The 17768-nt window shown below is 39.8% G+C and overlaps 1 protein-coding gene across 1 annotated transcript; it reads left to right on the forward strand.

Moving 5' to 3' along the window:
- The first annotated feature begins 8168 nt into the window (after positions 1-8168).
- Positions 8169-12452, forward strand: LOC149236832 (uncharacterized). The gene is made up of 5 exons (XM_089369049.1): positions 8169-8660; positions 9149-9368; positions 9543-9761; positions 10805-11907; positions 12411-12452. Exons 1-5 carry the CDS (start codon positions 8169-8171, stop codon positions 12450-12452), a joined length of 2076 nt encoding a protein of 691 aa, XP_089225175.1.
- Positions 12453-17768: the final 5316 nt, after the last annotated feature.

The following is a 17768-nucleotide window of genomic DNA, read 5'->3' on the forward strand; positions in this document are numbered from 1 at the left end:
TCCATCTTTAACATTTTCTTTCAAATAAAGAGAATCTTTACCTTTAATGACAGTTGGTGTGTGATTTCCAAATGAGACATTCTTTTCCTTTTCCAAATAATTATATGAATGAAGTTTCATGTGTTTGTAGCATCCGATGTCAATGTACCACTAATTTTCTTGTCCTTCTGCAAACAGAGTTATTGCACATCTTTCTGATTGAACTTCCTTCTTTCTCCATACCTTGGAATTTGATGATGATTTCTCCTTTTGAAGTGTTGGCCGAAATTTTCTCTTGCGTTCAGATTCTTCACGACCAAAGTAAGAGGAGAGAAGTTATTATAGGAAATTTTCTTGATTCCTGTTATGCTCCTTTGATTTCATGCTTCTCTAGTCATGATAGTTTTGTAAACAACACATTGAGCAACCTTATGCCCAAATTTATGGCATGAAAATCATTGTCCATTAAAGAGGTTTTTGTGATCATAGAATCTTTTGGCATTGTTTACCTTTTGGTTGATGCTTCTATTGATGTTCATCCTTGGAGTAAATTGAGCATGATTTACTTGATGAGTATTTTTAGGCTTTTATTGACGATTGACATATTTTTCATCGGTCTTTGTTGCATCAAGATAGCTTCTGATGGAGGCTGATGAATTTTGTGATTGGGATGATTCTTCAGTATATCCAAGACCTATCTTTATAAGAGGAGAACGCTGAACCTTGGTGATTTCATTTAAAGTTTCTGATCCTTTAGAAAATACAAGATTAAGAGATTTTGTCTTCTCTAGTTCTTTTCTTAGACCCACAATTTGACATTCTAGTATTTCATTATGCTTTTATTTTTTAGTGAGTTGATGTGTCAACGTGTCTATGATCATATTCTTTTCTTCCAAACATATTTTGAGTTTTGTGATTTCTTCAATAAATTATTCCTCTTCTAAGGCATCCAAAAAATTATCATTGTCATAAGCCATGAGTATTTTATAATCTTGTTCAGTTCCATCTTCATCACTATTAAAAATCCATCATTGCCTTCATGAGTATAGTGACTTCTTCTATTAACAAACTGTTTTCTATTTCCTTTTGCATATTCCTTTCCTTTTCCATGATTACCTTTACGAGGATATTTTGCAGCATAATGGCCAACTCTACCACAAGAAAAGCATTTGAATGGTAGCTTAGCTATGAATCTTTTGGAACCCCGTTGTAGCTTCTTGACAAATTTTACCTCATCTTCTTCTTTTGAAATATAACCTGATTCATCATGCTCTTCCTTTTCTTTTCCCTTTTCTGAAGCTTTGAAAGCAGCTTCTCTCATATTTGATGGACCTCCTTTCCTCATTTCAAAGGCAGTTAGAATTCCATGAAGTTGAACAATAGTAATAGATTGAAGATCCTGTTTTTCTTCTATGGAAGATACTTTTGACTCAAATTTAGAAGATAAAGATCTCAAAATTTTCTCTACTAAAGTAGCCTCCTTTATCTCTTCACCCAGATTCTTCATACAATTAACAATCTCATCTACACATAAAATGTAACTAGAAATACTTTCATCACTATGCATTTTAAGAGTTTCATACTGAATTCTGAGTGTTTGGAGCTTAGAACATTTTACCTAGGAGTCTCCTTCATAGCTCTGAATTATTTTGTCCCATATCTCTTTGGCTACCTTGAGCTGCATGACTTTGACGAATTCAGATTCTGACAAACTTCCCAATAAAGTATTGACTGCTTTGGCATTGGTTTTGTATAACTTCTTACCTATTGTATATGTAGGCATTGCTTCTGGAAATTGATATCCTCTTTCCACAATTTCCCAAACATTAGCTCCAAGCGACTAAAGATAGGCTCTGGTTCTCATTTTCCAATATACCAAGTTGTTCCAATTAAAGATTGGCAGTCTGATAGATTGCATGCCTTCATGATTATTCATCTTGAAAGATATCCCTTCAAGTGATCAAGCTTCTTCTAAAGGACCTACTCTTATTCCAATTGTTGGAAATAATACTTAGAGGGGGGTGAATCATGATTTGAAATTCAACAATATTTCATTTCCCAAAAAAAATTATATACTCTACTTCAGTGAAGTGAACTTGCGTGTGCACGCTCCTGTGATTAGAGAAACCAACGTATACCAAGAGAACTTATGATTTAGTCAATTTATCATGTATTGATCTTTAATCAGTGCATCAATAACTTATTATATAGTAAGTATGTGAAGTAACAACATAATAGACCATCACACATAAGCAACACACATGAATGCCAGGATTTAAGGTGGAAACCCAATGCGGGAGAAAAACCACCTATTTCTGTCATCTCTGTCTTCTTTTAATATAAAGAATATTTTTTAAAAATCTTGTACTGGTGCAGACTCATACCAGTACGCAGAAACCCACCTACAAAAGGCTACAACCTTCTCTCATTCTCTAGCTTCTACTCAAAGGGATCTACAACCCCTAGCTCTTGTACTAGTTGATATGTTTAAAATATGTAGGCACTGGCCTAGAGAAGGCTACGACCTCTCTTCCATCAAGGACCATGTTTCATTAACTTTCAGACTGGATGCTCTTGGTACACAACAACACAATATGAAGGCCTCATTTCATCAAATTTTAACATTGAACCCATCAGAAGCTTAGAAACTCAAAGTGCATCAACCAACAATTAGTTAATCTGAATAGTCAGATCACTATCACCAGAACATTATGCTGAACCCAGAAACCTGCATCATCATTCAGAACTAGTTGCAACCTCAAGAATCATACATCATAATGTATATGCTACTTTAATGAACCCAACTTGCATGTATATGCTACTTCCTACAGCAAAACTTGTGTATACCTCCAAAACTACTTAATCATAAAAACTTCTGAATCAAATCTATACCAACCAGTAATATTTTGAACATCTACTATCAATTGCAGAGATCTAGATAGTCAGGAGTAAATATAACCCTTCTCACTTAATCAATCAATCAATCAGACACAAAATCCTTATGCATTGGGTTTTACTTTCAGATCTAAGAAGACTTCATTGACAAACAATAGTAAAACAACAACATTGAATAGATAGATCAGTGATTTCTGAACAACAGAATTTTCTTTTGCATACGCTATTTGGAAGAGTCAAACCTACGTGTATATGTGCCTTTACCAAGGTGAACAAAAATATAAATCTACAAATATTATCTTACAACTTTGTTGTTATTCCAGACTTTAGACATACCCAAATCATGATATTTAAAGAATAATACATTCGTAAACAATCACATCTAGCCCAACCAATATCAGATCATAAAATGATAATTCATTTCAGGTCTCATGATCCTAATCCAATATTGTATACAAGGTGAACAAAATATTTCAAATTATATCATAATAATAACCCTTGCAATGTAAAATATACCTCAGATAGAAGTATTCCTAAAGAGCCCTTTCACTTGCACACTTGGCCCTGTGATCTTCTCCTCCTTATATAGTTTTGGCCTTCCTTAATACCTCGGACCAAAACAACACTTAGAGCCTATGGTATTCTTGGTCAGGACAAAATAACAATTACTCCGCTCAATATTGCAGGCTAATACCATGGTATTGACCCTTGGTATTCTTTACTCTTGAATTGCCTTGATTTTCCAACCCATATGCAATTTTCCTCTTGTGAAAGTGTGTGCATACATATACTCTCTTTTTGTTTTGTGAACCTATGTGTATACATCGCTTTGTCATGCTAAACCTGTGTGTACAGCTTAAACCATCTGAAAACATCCTTTTCCTTCAACATCTTGATTCTAATTAGTAGACCTTTGTTCCAACTTCTTGTTCTTCTGTACCAATGCCCTATTACCTCTAAATTGACCTGTTACACTCTGAGTTTCCTTTTATCAAATCTAAGTTGCCATCAAGGACAACACCTGTATCATAATGCCAGCAGTTGAGGAAAGTATATCTATATCTGTTGCCTTCGAACTCAATTCAATGAATACCTGGATTGAGTGGAAGATTTTGGTAATCCTTGAAGGATTGTATGATCAATATGTTTACGTCATCGTGGAATTAAGAGGTAGGAGTACAAAGAGATAACCTGATTTTCATCTAAATGATGTAGACCACTTTCAAACCCAAAGGAATATATAACTAAGATCTAGTTTAATTGGCTAAATATAATGCCTTTGTTAATGATGACTAGAGAAAAGTGATATGAAAGTTTGATGGCCCAAATCCTGTGACAGTTTGGCTCCAATACATTCAAGAAGATGAATGATCCAGGTGGATATTTGTGGCCACTCACCTATTCCACTTGGACCTCCAGTTGGTTTCATCATTTTCGTTGATTATAGCACAATTTACTACTTTTAGTAGCTTTTCAGGTCCTGAACATCCAAAATGGTTTTGACCCCCTAAATTATGTTTTTTCTAGCTCCACAATAGGCGCATAGCCATAGGAAGGGACTTCCTACAAATAATATAGTACTCAAATAGATCTTTCTAAAAAGGTATTGTATGCGCCAAATATAGATCATATAACCGAGTTACAACCTTGAGAAGTGCGCTATCCAACTAACCCAAACAACGCCCACAAATTATTGGTGTTCCATCTCCTAAGGTAGGAGCTTTCATTGTTTACAGTTACCCTTTATTTTTCAATAATTAAACTTCCCTTGAGTCTCATTGTGTGATGCTCCTAGTGAAGCGGTAATATTAAGTAAAAACAGTAATTTAATTGTGAACCAAAAACCCTGTTGGGTAAATTATAATAACTCTGTTGTTATTACTTTTAATTACTATGATAAATTGATTGTGCTATCACTGTTTAATTAAGTATGTGATTAATTGTTGATTAGCAACTGTTGAGGTAGTTGTAACAAGAGAAAACCTAACTACCTCCATGAGACAGTTGAGACCCCAGAGGGAAAAGGGGGAATGCCAAGTCTGGTTAGGATCAGATGGCAAAGTATGATGATGAGCTATGTCTGGTAGAGACCAGATAGCCAGTGCTTGGAAGTGAAAGGCTTCCTGAATCCGCTACGTCTGGTTAGGATCAGATAGCGTGACTCTGGTATAACCAGGGAGTTTGCAGTCAGTAAAGATCTGCAAGAGTGCTTGGGGGTGGAAGATCGAGGAGGATCTTCCTACGGTCGGGAGGTTGACAAGCGCTACAAAAAGGTTTGCTACTGTTCAGGTACGGCTTGCTAAAAACATCTAAGAATTCATTTAAAACTGTGTAATTCTTCTAAGGTCTTTTGATATGCAAGTAAAGGTGATGAGGAAATCTTTAAACAATCTTTAAAGAAAGAACCTAATCTCTGCGCAACCGGCAGAGTTTGGAGCCGGACCTTTCAAACATAGGTTAACAGTGCAAACATGTCGGTCAAACCTCTGTAACATAAGTTATAGAAAGAACACAAAACAGGAAAGTATACTGTGTTATCATCTTCTATAATTTTCAGATGAAAAGAGCAAGAAACCAACACTGTGCGTAAGAGACATGTGAATATATGTAAAGCATTACTGTGTACTCATCTTCTATAATTCCAGATGGAATAGAGCAAGAAAAACATCATTGCGCATGAGTGATATGTAAATATATGAATCAAACCGAGAACAATAGAAATCATTTAGACCTTTTATCAATATAGAGATAGGAAAAGAACATTCCACCATTTACGGAGCAGAGCAAATAGCTCGCAGTAGTAAACCATTTACATTGTAAGTTTCCAACTTTTAAATGTATATATATATATACAGAAAGAAAACAAGATAGTCGGCCAGATATGCCCTAGCCCCGAGGAATGGAGGAAGGGCCGAGGCCGACCTGCATGCACAGCAGCTATTATCAGAAGCCCCGGCTCTTAAAGGAATCGCCGAAAACGGGCTATAATATTGATAGCCGGCGGGGGCTTAACTGATAGAAACATTTACATAGAAAGATTAACCGTGGAAAGACAAGTATACATAAACATATGGAAACGAAATGAACAGAGACAAGCATTCAAAACTTATATTCATAATAAAAGTTGCAGAGAGGGCAGCAAGCCCGGTAGACAACGTTTACACAGCACCGGAGCCAAATAAAGGTCTTTGTACAAAACTCCAATGTTAACTTTTAAGTTAAGCTTAAAACCGAGAACGGAGTCATTTAAACAAACATTGATCAATCTGAGGAACTTGTCCGAATATATTAACAACAGATCACAATGAGGTATCAAGTGAATAATACAGGGCATCCCGCGCCTCTTAATGGAGGTTCCCGCCTGAGGGCTGGCGGGGAGACCCAACTTTTAATAAACAACTGAATCCGAAGGGAAGCATGGGTTTTCCCATGGGGAGTAACCCCGGTGTATGGCGGAAGAGTTCCGTAGCTTGAGCAGACCAACATCCTGTTTCAGACGGTCAGCGGCTCAGCCGTTACGACAGAAACGCCAACAAGCCACGACTCTAATACATAACAATAAAACAACAGAAACCCTTACCTGGACGGGCTGGCAGAAAGTCAGAAGGGTCTTCCATGGCTGCGGGTGCAACAACCGGCCTTGCCGCTGGTTTAACAGACAGATTTGCCTCCTGCAAAAATCAGATAAACTGAGACACATTAGAATAGTATCATCATATCTATAAACTCATAAAAAAACCGAAGAAGAGACTGTATACAAGTCTGGTAGAATCATAACAAAAAAACTAAAGACGTTAAGCTCGAAACACCTGTGAGAGCATGAGTATTGAAACAGAAGAGCGGAGAGCTTGAACCAAGGTTATGCCGATACCTGTTCCGGAGCTGGAGGGCGAAGTTGTTCCGCAGAACACCCGGTTGCTTGGAGGTGAGAAACTCTGTGTGAGCCTGGGCGCCATGAAACTATGAGTGACAGAGGCGCTCGGCAGTAAAAAGAGTAACAAAACTTAGAAGTAACCACGCAGAAGATATTTAAAGTACCCACCATCCTAAGGTTTGATCGCAGCCCTCAATTTGGGCAGGCTCTCTCCCACTGTTCGATCGCCAAGGAATGAACCGGGAATAGGCGATGAATTGGTAAGTTCGACACCGCCATACTGTGCAGAGTACCGAGCACGTGGAGGTCGCATTGCAAGCCGGAGGCTGGCCATTCATCAAGCCAGATGGACGATGCTACGCAGGCCAGCTAGTGAGGCAGCAGAGCCGGACGGGACTTGCGGCTTCGGCCTGCCTCGGTGAAGCAACCAGCACGTATATAGACGGAAACTGCCATAATCATTTAAGACTGAAGTGCCACCCAAAACCCTTACGTACTTACCATTTATTTCCGAGATTTATATAAGTCAACTTTGAAATAATCGCCTATGAACCATGGGGGGGATAAGGTTAGAGCCATAATCTTATGTCGACTTGTATGAGCGGATTATAGAACCAATCATAACATAGGAACAGATATACATATATAAAGTTTCCTCATAGAAATGTTTGCAAATGATAAGGTTATAATATGATTACAATATGCAGAACTAATGAATGTTTATTTATTCATATGTTTATATGATGGTTTTGTTTAAAAATTTTTTTACTTGTGTATTGGTATGTGACAAGTGGTATCAGAGCCCAGATTACAACTCTGGACCTCGGGCTAATTTTAATAGAGACAGCAATGTAAAGTAGCCTCCTAACAAGCCAGTAAGGAGTATATCGAAATATAGAAAAATTACATCTGTTAAATGAGCTAATTTTGTTCAGGTGACAGCGGGATGAGGAGAACCAGTAGCGCTCCTCATGGAAATTTGGATCGACCAGATAATGTTGCCCACCCTCAGGGAAATCCTGAGATATGGGTACAACTGGGAGAGGAGGGCCGCAACACTGATTTGGCAATATTGAGGACAGTCCAGGAGCTGAAGGACGAAATGGCCCGTTTGCGTGAGGACAACGCAAGACTAAACATGGAACAAGAGAGGATTCTGAAAAGTTTATCTGATAAGCAACATCAACAGAGGTCTCATCCTAGGCCTGAGCAGACCCGAGTATCAGATGAACAAAGCTATCACACTGAACAGGAGGAAGCAGAGGAAAGGGCGGAAGCACGAGGAGAAAAGTTTGTTAACGCTTCGGAATATCAAACTCCAAAGAAACCACGGATAGAACTATAGGGAGAGTTTCGGAAGATTAAACCACCTCATTTCGATGGGGAATCAGAAGAAGCTACAGAGGCCTGGCTAATCAACATGAATAAGTATTTCCAAGTATACGAGTATGATCACCATCTTAAGGCACGATTGGCCTTCTTCCAGCTACAGGCCGAGGCTACATTATGGTGGGAAGAAGTCAAGATGGTGTGGGGAGTGAGTGAGCAAGATGTGACTTGGGAGACTTTTCAAAGATATTTCAAAGAAAAGTACCTGACAGAACGCTTCTATGATGAGAAAGCACGAGAGTTTCATGATCTGCGGCTGGGACAGCAGACCATAGATGAGTTCATAACTAAATTCACATCTCTGCTTCATTCACATCTCTGCTTCACTACGTACCATATATTAGAGAGGAAAAAGATAAGGTGTAGCGGTTTGTTAGTAGCCTACCTCAGGCTATGCGAGAAAGAATCGAATTTGATAATCCGAAAACGATGGACGAAGCAATTCGGAAGGCTAGAATATGTTATCAGCAGAACAAACAAAAAGGAGAAAATTCTGGAAGACGTTGGGCAGATAAAAAGGGCAGTAGGGTGACCATAGGAGTTAAGGGAACTCGCAGCAATCTTCACAAGGGATTCTCGAAAGGGAACAACAATAGAAATCCATCCAGAAATCAGATCAGATTTAAGCCACCTGCTGAATCTAAATACAGTGAACAGCCGGTTAGAGCTGATAATGAGGGCACAGTTAGGCCACCGGTTCAGTGCTGGGGTTGTGGCGGACCTCATTATATTAAAAATTGCCCCCACCGGAAGGAAAGCGATCAGGTGTCCCAGATTTACGAAGCCTCCACAGTGGGAGACGTGGCTCGGTCCATACCCAGAATAAATGCCGCACTCGAGGATCGACAAGCAGATTACCAGCCAACAATGATAGAGTTTGAAGGTAAGATCCTTGATCGAACTGTTTCCATTTTAGTAGACCCAGGAGCTACTTTAAGCTACGTAAGTCCCAAAGTTGTGGAGAGCTGTAGTTTGCAAACTGTTAAGTTTAAGAATCCCTGGTTGGTACAGCTTGCCACTGGGGCCAAAAGACGAGTGCTGGCTAAGGTCAGCAACTGTCCATTAAGGTTAGCCGGTCAGACAGTAATAACAGAATTGAATGTACTACCTCTTGGTTCATATGATGTGCTAATAGGAATGGATTGGCTGGAAAAGCGGTGGTCTATAATAAACTGCAAGACAAAAACAATCTCTTATCGAGATGAACTGGGAAAAGAAAAAGAAATCCAAGGTATCCAAAAACTAGTGCAGGTCCGACCAATTATGGCTTCATAGCTAGCTAAAAGTGTCCGGAAGAAATGTCAAATATATGCAGTACAAGTGGGGTATGCTAGATCTGAAGACAAAATTACAACCGTGGAAAGTATACCAGTTGTGCGAGATTTTGCAGATGTATTTCCAGAAGAAATACCAGGGCTGCCGCCCAAAAGAGATTTGGATTTCACCATAGAATTGATACCCGGTGCAGCCCCAGTATCCCGAGCACCATACTGGATGAGTGTGCCGGAATTAACTGAGTTAAAGATGCAGCTGCAAGAGTTATTGGACAAAAAGTATATTCATCCCAGCGTATCCCCTTGGGGAGACCCTGTGCTGTTTGTTAGGAAAAAGGATGGAACTCTCCGTATGTGCATAGATTATAGACAGCTGAATAAATTGACAGTTAAAAACAAATATCCACTACCCCGCATTGATGAACTATTTGATCAAGTGAAGGGGGCGACAATCTTCTCAAAGATCGACTTGAGGTCGGGCTATCATCAGATCAGAATTAAGGATGAGGACATAGCCAAAACAGCTTTTTGAACTCGTTATGGGCACTACGAGTTCGTGGTACTGCCATTTGGGTTGACCAATGCACCTGCGACATTTATGTGCTTGATGAACAAGGTATTTCATCAGTACCTAGACAAATTTGTGTTAATCTTTATTGATGATATACTTATATACTCCCGGAATATTAAAGAGCATGAGGAGCATCTCAGAGTAGTGTTGCAAACACTACGGGAGCATCAGCTATATGGTAAACTTAGCAAATGTGAATTTTATAAAGAACAGATCCAGTATTTGGGACATATCATTACAAAAGAAGGTATAGCTGTGGACCCCGAAAAGATCAAAACTATAATGGAATGGCCAATACCCAAGGACGTGGCAGATATTAGATCTTTTATGGGGCTGGTTGGATATTATCGGCGGTTTGTGGAAGGCTTTTCCAGGATTGCATACCCCATCACCTCTTTGCAAAAGAAGGGAAAGATATTCAAGTGGACAGCAGATTGTCAACGAAGCTTTGAACAACTCAAAAACTTGCTCACCACTGCACCTGTGCTGAGTGTTGCAGACCCAGAAAAGGAATATGTTATTTGCACAGATGCAAGCAAGAGGGCGTAGTGGGGGTGCTAATGCAAGAGGGGAAAGTGATCGCATACGAATCCAGAAAATTGAAGGAGCATGAGCAGAAGTATTCTGCCTATGATCTGGAATTAACTGCAGTGGTTCATGCGCTGAAGATGTGGCGCCATTATTTGGTGGGAAGAAAATTCTTGCTAATGACCGATCACCACAGCTTAACTAGCTACTTTAGTCAACCAACCTTAAACGCTAGGCAAGCAAGGTGGGTGGACTTTTTGGGGAATTTCGATTTTGAAATTAAGCACCTGAAAGGAAAAGAGAACAGGGTAGCTGATGCACTAAGTCGAAAAGTGCATTGCATTTATGAAATTGGTATTAGTGAAGGACAGTCCACCCTTGACAAAGAAATTAAAGAGGCCGCTGCACAAGATCGAGTTTACTTACAAAAGAAGCAGCTGGTGCAGAATTTAAACACTCATATAATACAACAAGGGTACGATTTGAATGCAGCCAGAATTCTGTGTTACCAGAAAAGAATTTACATACCCAATCAGAGCAGTATCAAGGAAAAGATTCTGGATGAATACCACAAAAGCCCTTATGTGGGACATCCGGGCTATCAAAAATTAATTACCTCGCTTCGGAAGGAGTATCATTGGTCGAGCATGAAAAGAGACGTGGTAGAGTATCTGGCGCGATGCTTAGAATGTCAACAGGTTAAGGCTGAGCATCAACACCTTGCAGGTTTGCTACAGCCTTTACCCATACCAGAATGGAAGTGGGAGACTATTACCATGGACTTTATTACGGGGTTGCCAAAGTCCAAAAAGAACAATGACTCTATAATGGTTGTGGTAGACAAGCTCAGCAAATCAGCGCACTTCATACCGGTTCAATCTACATATCGTGCAGCTCAAATCGCAAATGTTTTCATGCAGAATGTATTCAAACTCCACGGGCTGCCAAAAACTATAGTATCCGACCGCGATGTCAAATTCACATCAGCCTTTTGGAAGACCTTGTTTGAAGGTCTGGGGACTCAATTAAATTTCAGCACCGCCTATCATCCGCAAACTGACGGGCAGACTGAACGGGTGAATCAGGTGGTGGAGGACATGCTGAGGTCATATGTGATGCAACAACCTACCCGATGGGAGGAGTACTTACACCTTGTGGAGTTTTCCTATAACAATGGATATCATGCATCCTTGCGGATGAGTCCATTCGAGGTACTTTACGGCCGGAAATGCCGTACGCCATCTAGCTGGGGTGGACCAGAAGACAAACTCATGCTGGGTCCAGAAATTTTGGAAGAAATGGAAGCCATGGTCAAGAGAGTCCGAGCTAATTTAAAAACAGCTCAAGACAGGCAAAAAAATTTTGCAGATCGGAAAAGAACCTTTAAAGAATATCAGGTGGGCGAACATGTATATGTCAGAATCCGAGCAAGGAGAAGTACTCTCCAATGGAATACTTGTGCCAAATTGGCACCTCGCTTTTGTGGGCCCTTCCAGATTTTAGCACGAGTAGGGCCGATAGCTTATCAGCTAGCCCTACCCAGCCATATCCGAGTCCATAATGTTTTCCATGTATCTGTTTTAAAGAAATATGTATATGACCCTAGGCACATAATAAGTTGGCAGGACATTCAGGTAAGAAGATGCTGAAAGATAAACATAAAATAAAAATGAAATGTTGGAAAACAGCTAACCTGAATATTATGTGTTTCAGGTGGAACCGAAAGGAGAGTTCCTGGTCGAGCCAGTGAACATATTAGATCGGAGAAGAGTCGAGCTGCGGAAAAAAGGTCATCAACCGGGTTAAAGTGCAGTGGCAGCACTTTGGACCAGAGGAGGCCACCTGGGAAGATGAGTAGAGTATGAAAGAAGCTTATCCCAGATTGTTTCTGGGTGAACAGCAACATCGGGACGATGTTGAGCTTCAGGAGGGGGAGATTTGATGCTCCTAGTGAAGCGGTAATATTAAGTAAAAACAATAATTTAATTGTGAACCAAAAACCATGTTGGGTAAATTATAATAACTCTGTTGTTATTACTTTTAATTACTATGATAAATTGATTGTGCTATCACTGTTTAATTAAGTATGTGATTAATTGTTGATTAGCAACTGTTGAGGTAGTTGTAACAAGAGAAAACCTAACTACCTCCATGAGATAGTTGAGACCCCAGAGGGAAAAGGGGGAATGCCAAGTCTGGTTAGGATCAGATGGCAAAGTATGATGATGAGCTATGTCTGGTAGAGACCAGATAGCCAGTGCTTGGAAGTGAAAGGCTTCCTGAATCCGCTATGTCTGGTTAGGATCAGATAGCGTGACTCTGGTATAACCAGGGAGTTTGCAGTCAGTAAAGATCTGTAAGAGTGTTTGGGGGTGGAAGATCGAGGAGGATCTTCCTACGGTCGGGAGGTTGACAAGCGCTACAAAAAGGTTTGCTACTGTTCAGGTACGGCTTGCTAAAATCATCTAAGAATTCATTTAAAACTGTATAATTCTTCTAAGGTCTTTTGATATGCACGTAAAGGTGATGAGGAAATCTTTAAACAATCTTTAAAGAAAGAACCTAATCTCTACGCAACCGGCAGAGTTTGGAGCCGGACCTTTCAAACATAGGTTAACAGTGCAAACATGTTGGTCAAACCTCTGTAACATAAGTTATAGAAAGAACCCAAAATATTAAAGTATACTGTGTTATCATCTTCTATAATTTTCAGATGAAAAGAGCAAGAAACCAACACTGTGCGTAAGCGACATGTGAATATATGTAAAGCATTACTGTGTAATCATCTTCTATAATTCCAGATGGAATAGAGCAAGAAAAACATCATTGCGCGTGAGCGATATGTAAATATATGAATCAAACCGAGAACAATAGTAATCATTCAGACCTTTTATCAATATAAAGATAGGAAAAGAACATTCCACCATTTACGGAGCAGAGCAAATAGCTCGCAGTAGTAAACCATTTACATTGTAAGTTTCCAACTTTTAAATGTATATATATATATATATATATATATATATATATATATATATATATATATATATATATATAGAAAGAAAACAAGATAGTCGGCCAGATATGCCCTAGCCCCGAGGAATGGAGGAAGGGCCGAGGCCGACCTGCATGCACGACAGCTATTATCAGAAGCCCCGGCTCTTAAAGGAATCGCCGAAAACGGGCTATAATATTGATAGCCAGCGGGGGCTTAACTGATAGAAACCTTTACATAGAAATATTAACCGTGGAAAGACAAGTATACATAAACATATGGAAACGAAATGAACAGAGACAAGCAATTCAAAACTTATATTCATAATAAAAGTTACAGAGAGGACAGCAAGCCCGGTAGACAACGTTTACAGAGCACCGGAGCTAAATAAAGGTCTTTGTACAAAACTCCAATGTTAACTTTTAAGTTAAGCTTAAACCGAGAACGGAGTCATTTAAAAAAACATTGATCAATCTGAGGAACTTGTCCGAATATATTAACAACAGATCACAATGAGGTATCAAGTGAATAATATAGGGCATCCCGCGCCTCTTAATGGAGGTTCTCGGCTGAGGGCTGGCAGGGAGACCCAACTTTTAATAAACAACTGAATCCGAAGGGAAGCATGCGTTTTCCCATGGGGAGTAACCCCGGTGTATGGCGGAAGAGTTCCGTAGCTTGAGCAGACCAACATCCTGTTTCAGACGGTCAGCGGCTCAGCCGTTACCACAGAAACGCCAACAAGCCACGACTCTGATACATAACAATAAAACAACAAAAACCCTTACCTGGACGGGCTGGCAGAAAGTCGGAAGGGTCTTCCACGGCTGCGGGTGCAACAACCGGCCTTGCCGCTGGTTTAACAGCCGGATTTGCCTCCTGCAAAAATCACATAAACTGAGACACATTAGAATAGTATCATCATATCTATAAACTCATAAAAAAACCGAAGAAGAGACTGTATACAAGTCTGGCAGAATCATAACAAAAAAACTAAAGACGTTAAGCTCGAAAAACCTGTGAGAGCATGAGTATTGAAACAGAAGAGCGGAGAGCTTGAACCAAGGTTATGCCGATACCTGTTCCGGAGCTGGAGGGCGAAGTCGTTCCGCAGAACACCCGGTTGCTTGGAGGTGAGAAACTCTGTGTGAGCCTGGGCGCCATGAAACTATGAGTGACAGAGGCGCTCGGCAGTAAAAAGAGTAACAAAACTTAGAAGTAACCACGCAGAAGATATTTAAAGTACCCACCATCCTAAGGTTTGATCGCAGCCCTCGATTTGGGCGGGCTCTCTCCCACCGTTCGATCGCCAAGGAATGAACCGGGAATAGGCGGTGAATTGGTAAGTTCGAGACCGCCAGACTGTGCAGAGTACCGAGCACGCGGAGGTCGCATGGCAAGCCGGAGGCCGGCCGTTCATCAAGCCAGATGGACGATGCTACGCAGGCCAGCTGGTGAGGTAGCAGAGCCGAACGGGACTTGCAGCTTCGGCCTGCCTCGGTGAAGCAACCAGCACGTATATAGACGGAAACTGCCATGATCATTTAAGACTGAAGTGCCACCCAAAACCCTTACGTACTTACCATTTATTTCCGAGATTTATATAAGTCAACTTTGAAATAAAAGCCTATGAACCATGGCGGGGATAAGGTTAGAGCCATAATCTTATGTCGACTTGTATGAGCGGATTATAGAACCAATCATAACATAGGAACAGATATACATATATAAAGTTTCCTCATAGAAATGTTTGCAAATGATAAGGTTATAATATGATTACAATATGCAGAACTAATGAATGTTTATTTATTCATATGTTTATATGATGGTTTTGTTTAAAAATTTTTTTACTTGTGTATTGGTATGTGACACATTGTAACATAGTTTAGAGGAATGTAGCCACCACATCTCTTGTTAGAGATAAGCTACTATAGCCTGATATAGTTTATTTCCATTCTATATGTAAGCATCTTTTAGTTCTTTGATATTAACAAAATGAATATTTATTTATGTTGCATCTCTTTATTTATGTTTATATATGTATTTCTTTTCATTACTACATAAGTCCAAATCAGTGGTGTCAGAGAAATCTGCTCTTTCTCTATTTTTTGTGCATATCCCTAATGAGGTCGGGGTATAAGGATTTAGGTATCCAACTGGTTGAACCTCTACAATACTGACATCACTGACCCTGATGTCCTACCATGGTGGAAGAAAATAAATAAAAGGGAGAAGGATATCCCTTCAAAATATTTCTCAAAGAGGCCCTCACGGGACAAATGAACATGATGATGAAAATTTTTTCCCAAATCCTTCGGTGGATGCCCACAAGCATAAGATCTTCATTCGACAACCACTCTGGAGCCACCACTCCCTTTAAGGTACAAGTCAAGTTTTACATTCCCATATCTGAAGGCTAGATAGATGCAAATGCTATAGATAGATGGTTCAATCTGTTTGAAGGATATTCTTCAGTTCATAATTTTTCTAATAGGCAAAATATTACTTTTTCACTACTCAAAGTTGCTGCCCAAGTTAAGGACTTTTGGGAAGCCTACTATGAGTAGAAGAACGAGAAGGAGCCGTCAGTGTTTTTAGCCACATCCACTTGGAATTATTTCTGAGATGCCATCAACGAATAGTATTACCCTGTCACGAGCTATGGTGACAAGTTCATACAATGGACTACCCTGCAGTAATAAAGTGATCAAGATGTGAAAGAGCTGATGAATCTTTTCCATACCCTATGCACAAAGTTGGGTATCAAAGATATTGAAAAACATCTCATGCTCAAGTACTATGGTCTTTTGCACAAATACATTGGAGTTCCTGGAAATCTCTTCGCTTGGTGCATCATACCGATATGTTGCCATTATTGAGTAGAAATTCAAGAAAAAGAAGTGACACTTTGGATCTCTGAACCTAAAGTAGAGGAAAGACTCCCAATCCACAAAGCAAAAGGAAAATCCAGCTCGCGACCTCCTAGGAAAACTCCTTGAAGCTGCAAGACGAATAATGAGAATGCAAAGAAGGACACCTAAAAGTGGTGTGAGTTCCGTAAAATTCCCACTCATGACATGAATTAATGTTGTGCAAAGCAAGTGTTAGTGGACAAGCTAAAAGACTTAGAGATAGATGCATGCCCTAATTCCTAGGCAGAACCTGACAAGGGAACCAATAAGATAAATTAGATCATTAATGTAGAACCCAGTGTGATGGTACCCACCACCAAGCTCCAAAAGGTGGAACCTAGGTCTCTAGAGGAGCGGGAGTGCCTCCTCCACTTCTAGATATGGGTAAAGGGGTCACCGTTGCAGTTTATCATTAATAGTTGGAGCCAGAAGAACATGATCTCAGCCAAGGTCATTAAGAGATTGAACCTTCCAATAATGTTGCACTAACAACTATACACAATTGGGTGGCTCCACCAAGGGTGAGATATTTGTGTCTACCAACAATGTTACCTTCCTTATATCATCAAACCCTTTGTAGATGAGATGTTGCATGATGTTTCCCCTCTGGAAATCTATGATGTTTTATTAGGTCAGCCATACCTATGGAAGTGTCATGTAGTATATGAATCCAGAACTCGTCTTATTATTATTACTTTGAGTCATAAATGGTACATAATACCTGAGGTAGCATCGCTTATCATTTTTTATTTGATCTCTACTAAATAATGTTATAAGATCATTTCCTAGACTAGAAAATTTTTCTTCCTTATGATTCACCCTCAGAGCAAGACAAAGATTGTGGCCACATCCATAGCATCCAGATAGGGCTCCTCTGCATGGTAGCAGCAAATGGACAAGTTTGTGGAGGATTACAGGGACATGCTCACCTCACCCACATGGGTATCTATACACTATCAGGTCAGGGACTCCATTGTTTTCACCTCAGGTGTGTCACTACCTAATGGACCGATCTACCGATGCTCTGTTATGAAGAATGATGAAATCAGGAAGCAGATTCAGGAGTTTTTGCATAAACGACACATCAAGCCAACTTCATCACCCTGTGAGAGCCCAATCATGTTGGTATAGAAGAATACCAAAACCTAGAGGCTTTGTAGTGACTATTAGACAATGAATAAGATGACTTTCTAGAATAGGAATCCAATCCCGGGGATTGATGAACTTATGGACCCGCTAAAGGGGCTCAAATATTTTAGTAAAAATGATTTGAATTCCAGTTATCACTAAGTACCAATCAAACCCTTTGATGTGTGGAAGATTGCCTTCAAACCGAAGGAGGGAATTTTCGAAT

Source organism: Pinus tabuliformis, chromosome 8, assembly GCF_031772625.1.
Source record: "Pinus tabuliformis cultivar Carrire ecotype Pingquan chromosome 8, CPIR1, whole genome shotgun sequence".
NCBI lineage: Eukaryota > Viridiplantae > Streptophyta > Pinopsida > Pinales > Pinaceae > Pinus > Pinus tabuliformis.

What these genes read in the sequence shown, in the direction of transcription:
- LOC149236832 (XM_089369049.1), top strand. Translation starts at nt 8,169, where the DNA reads ATGAATAAGTATTTCCAAGTATACGAGTATGATCACCATCTTAAGGCA. An exon ending in TTGGGCAGATAAAAAGGGCA is followed by an intron (nt 8,661 to 9,148) that starts GTAGGGTGACCA and finishes TGGTTGGTACAG; the next exon opens with CTTGCCACTGGGGCCAAAAG. An exon ending in GAACCTTTAAAGAATATCAG is followed by an intron (nt 11,908 to 12,410) that starts GTGGGCGAACAT and finishes CTGGGTGAACAG; the next exon opens with CAACATCGGGACGATGTTGA.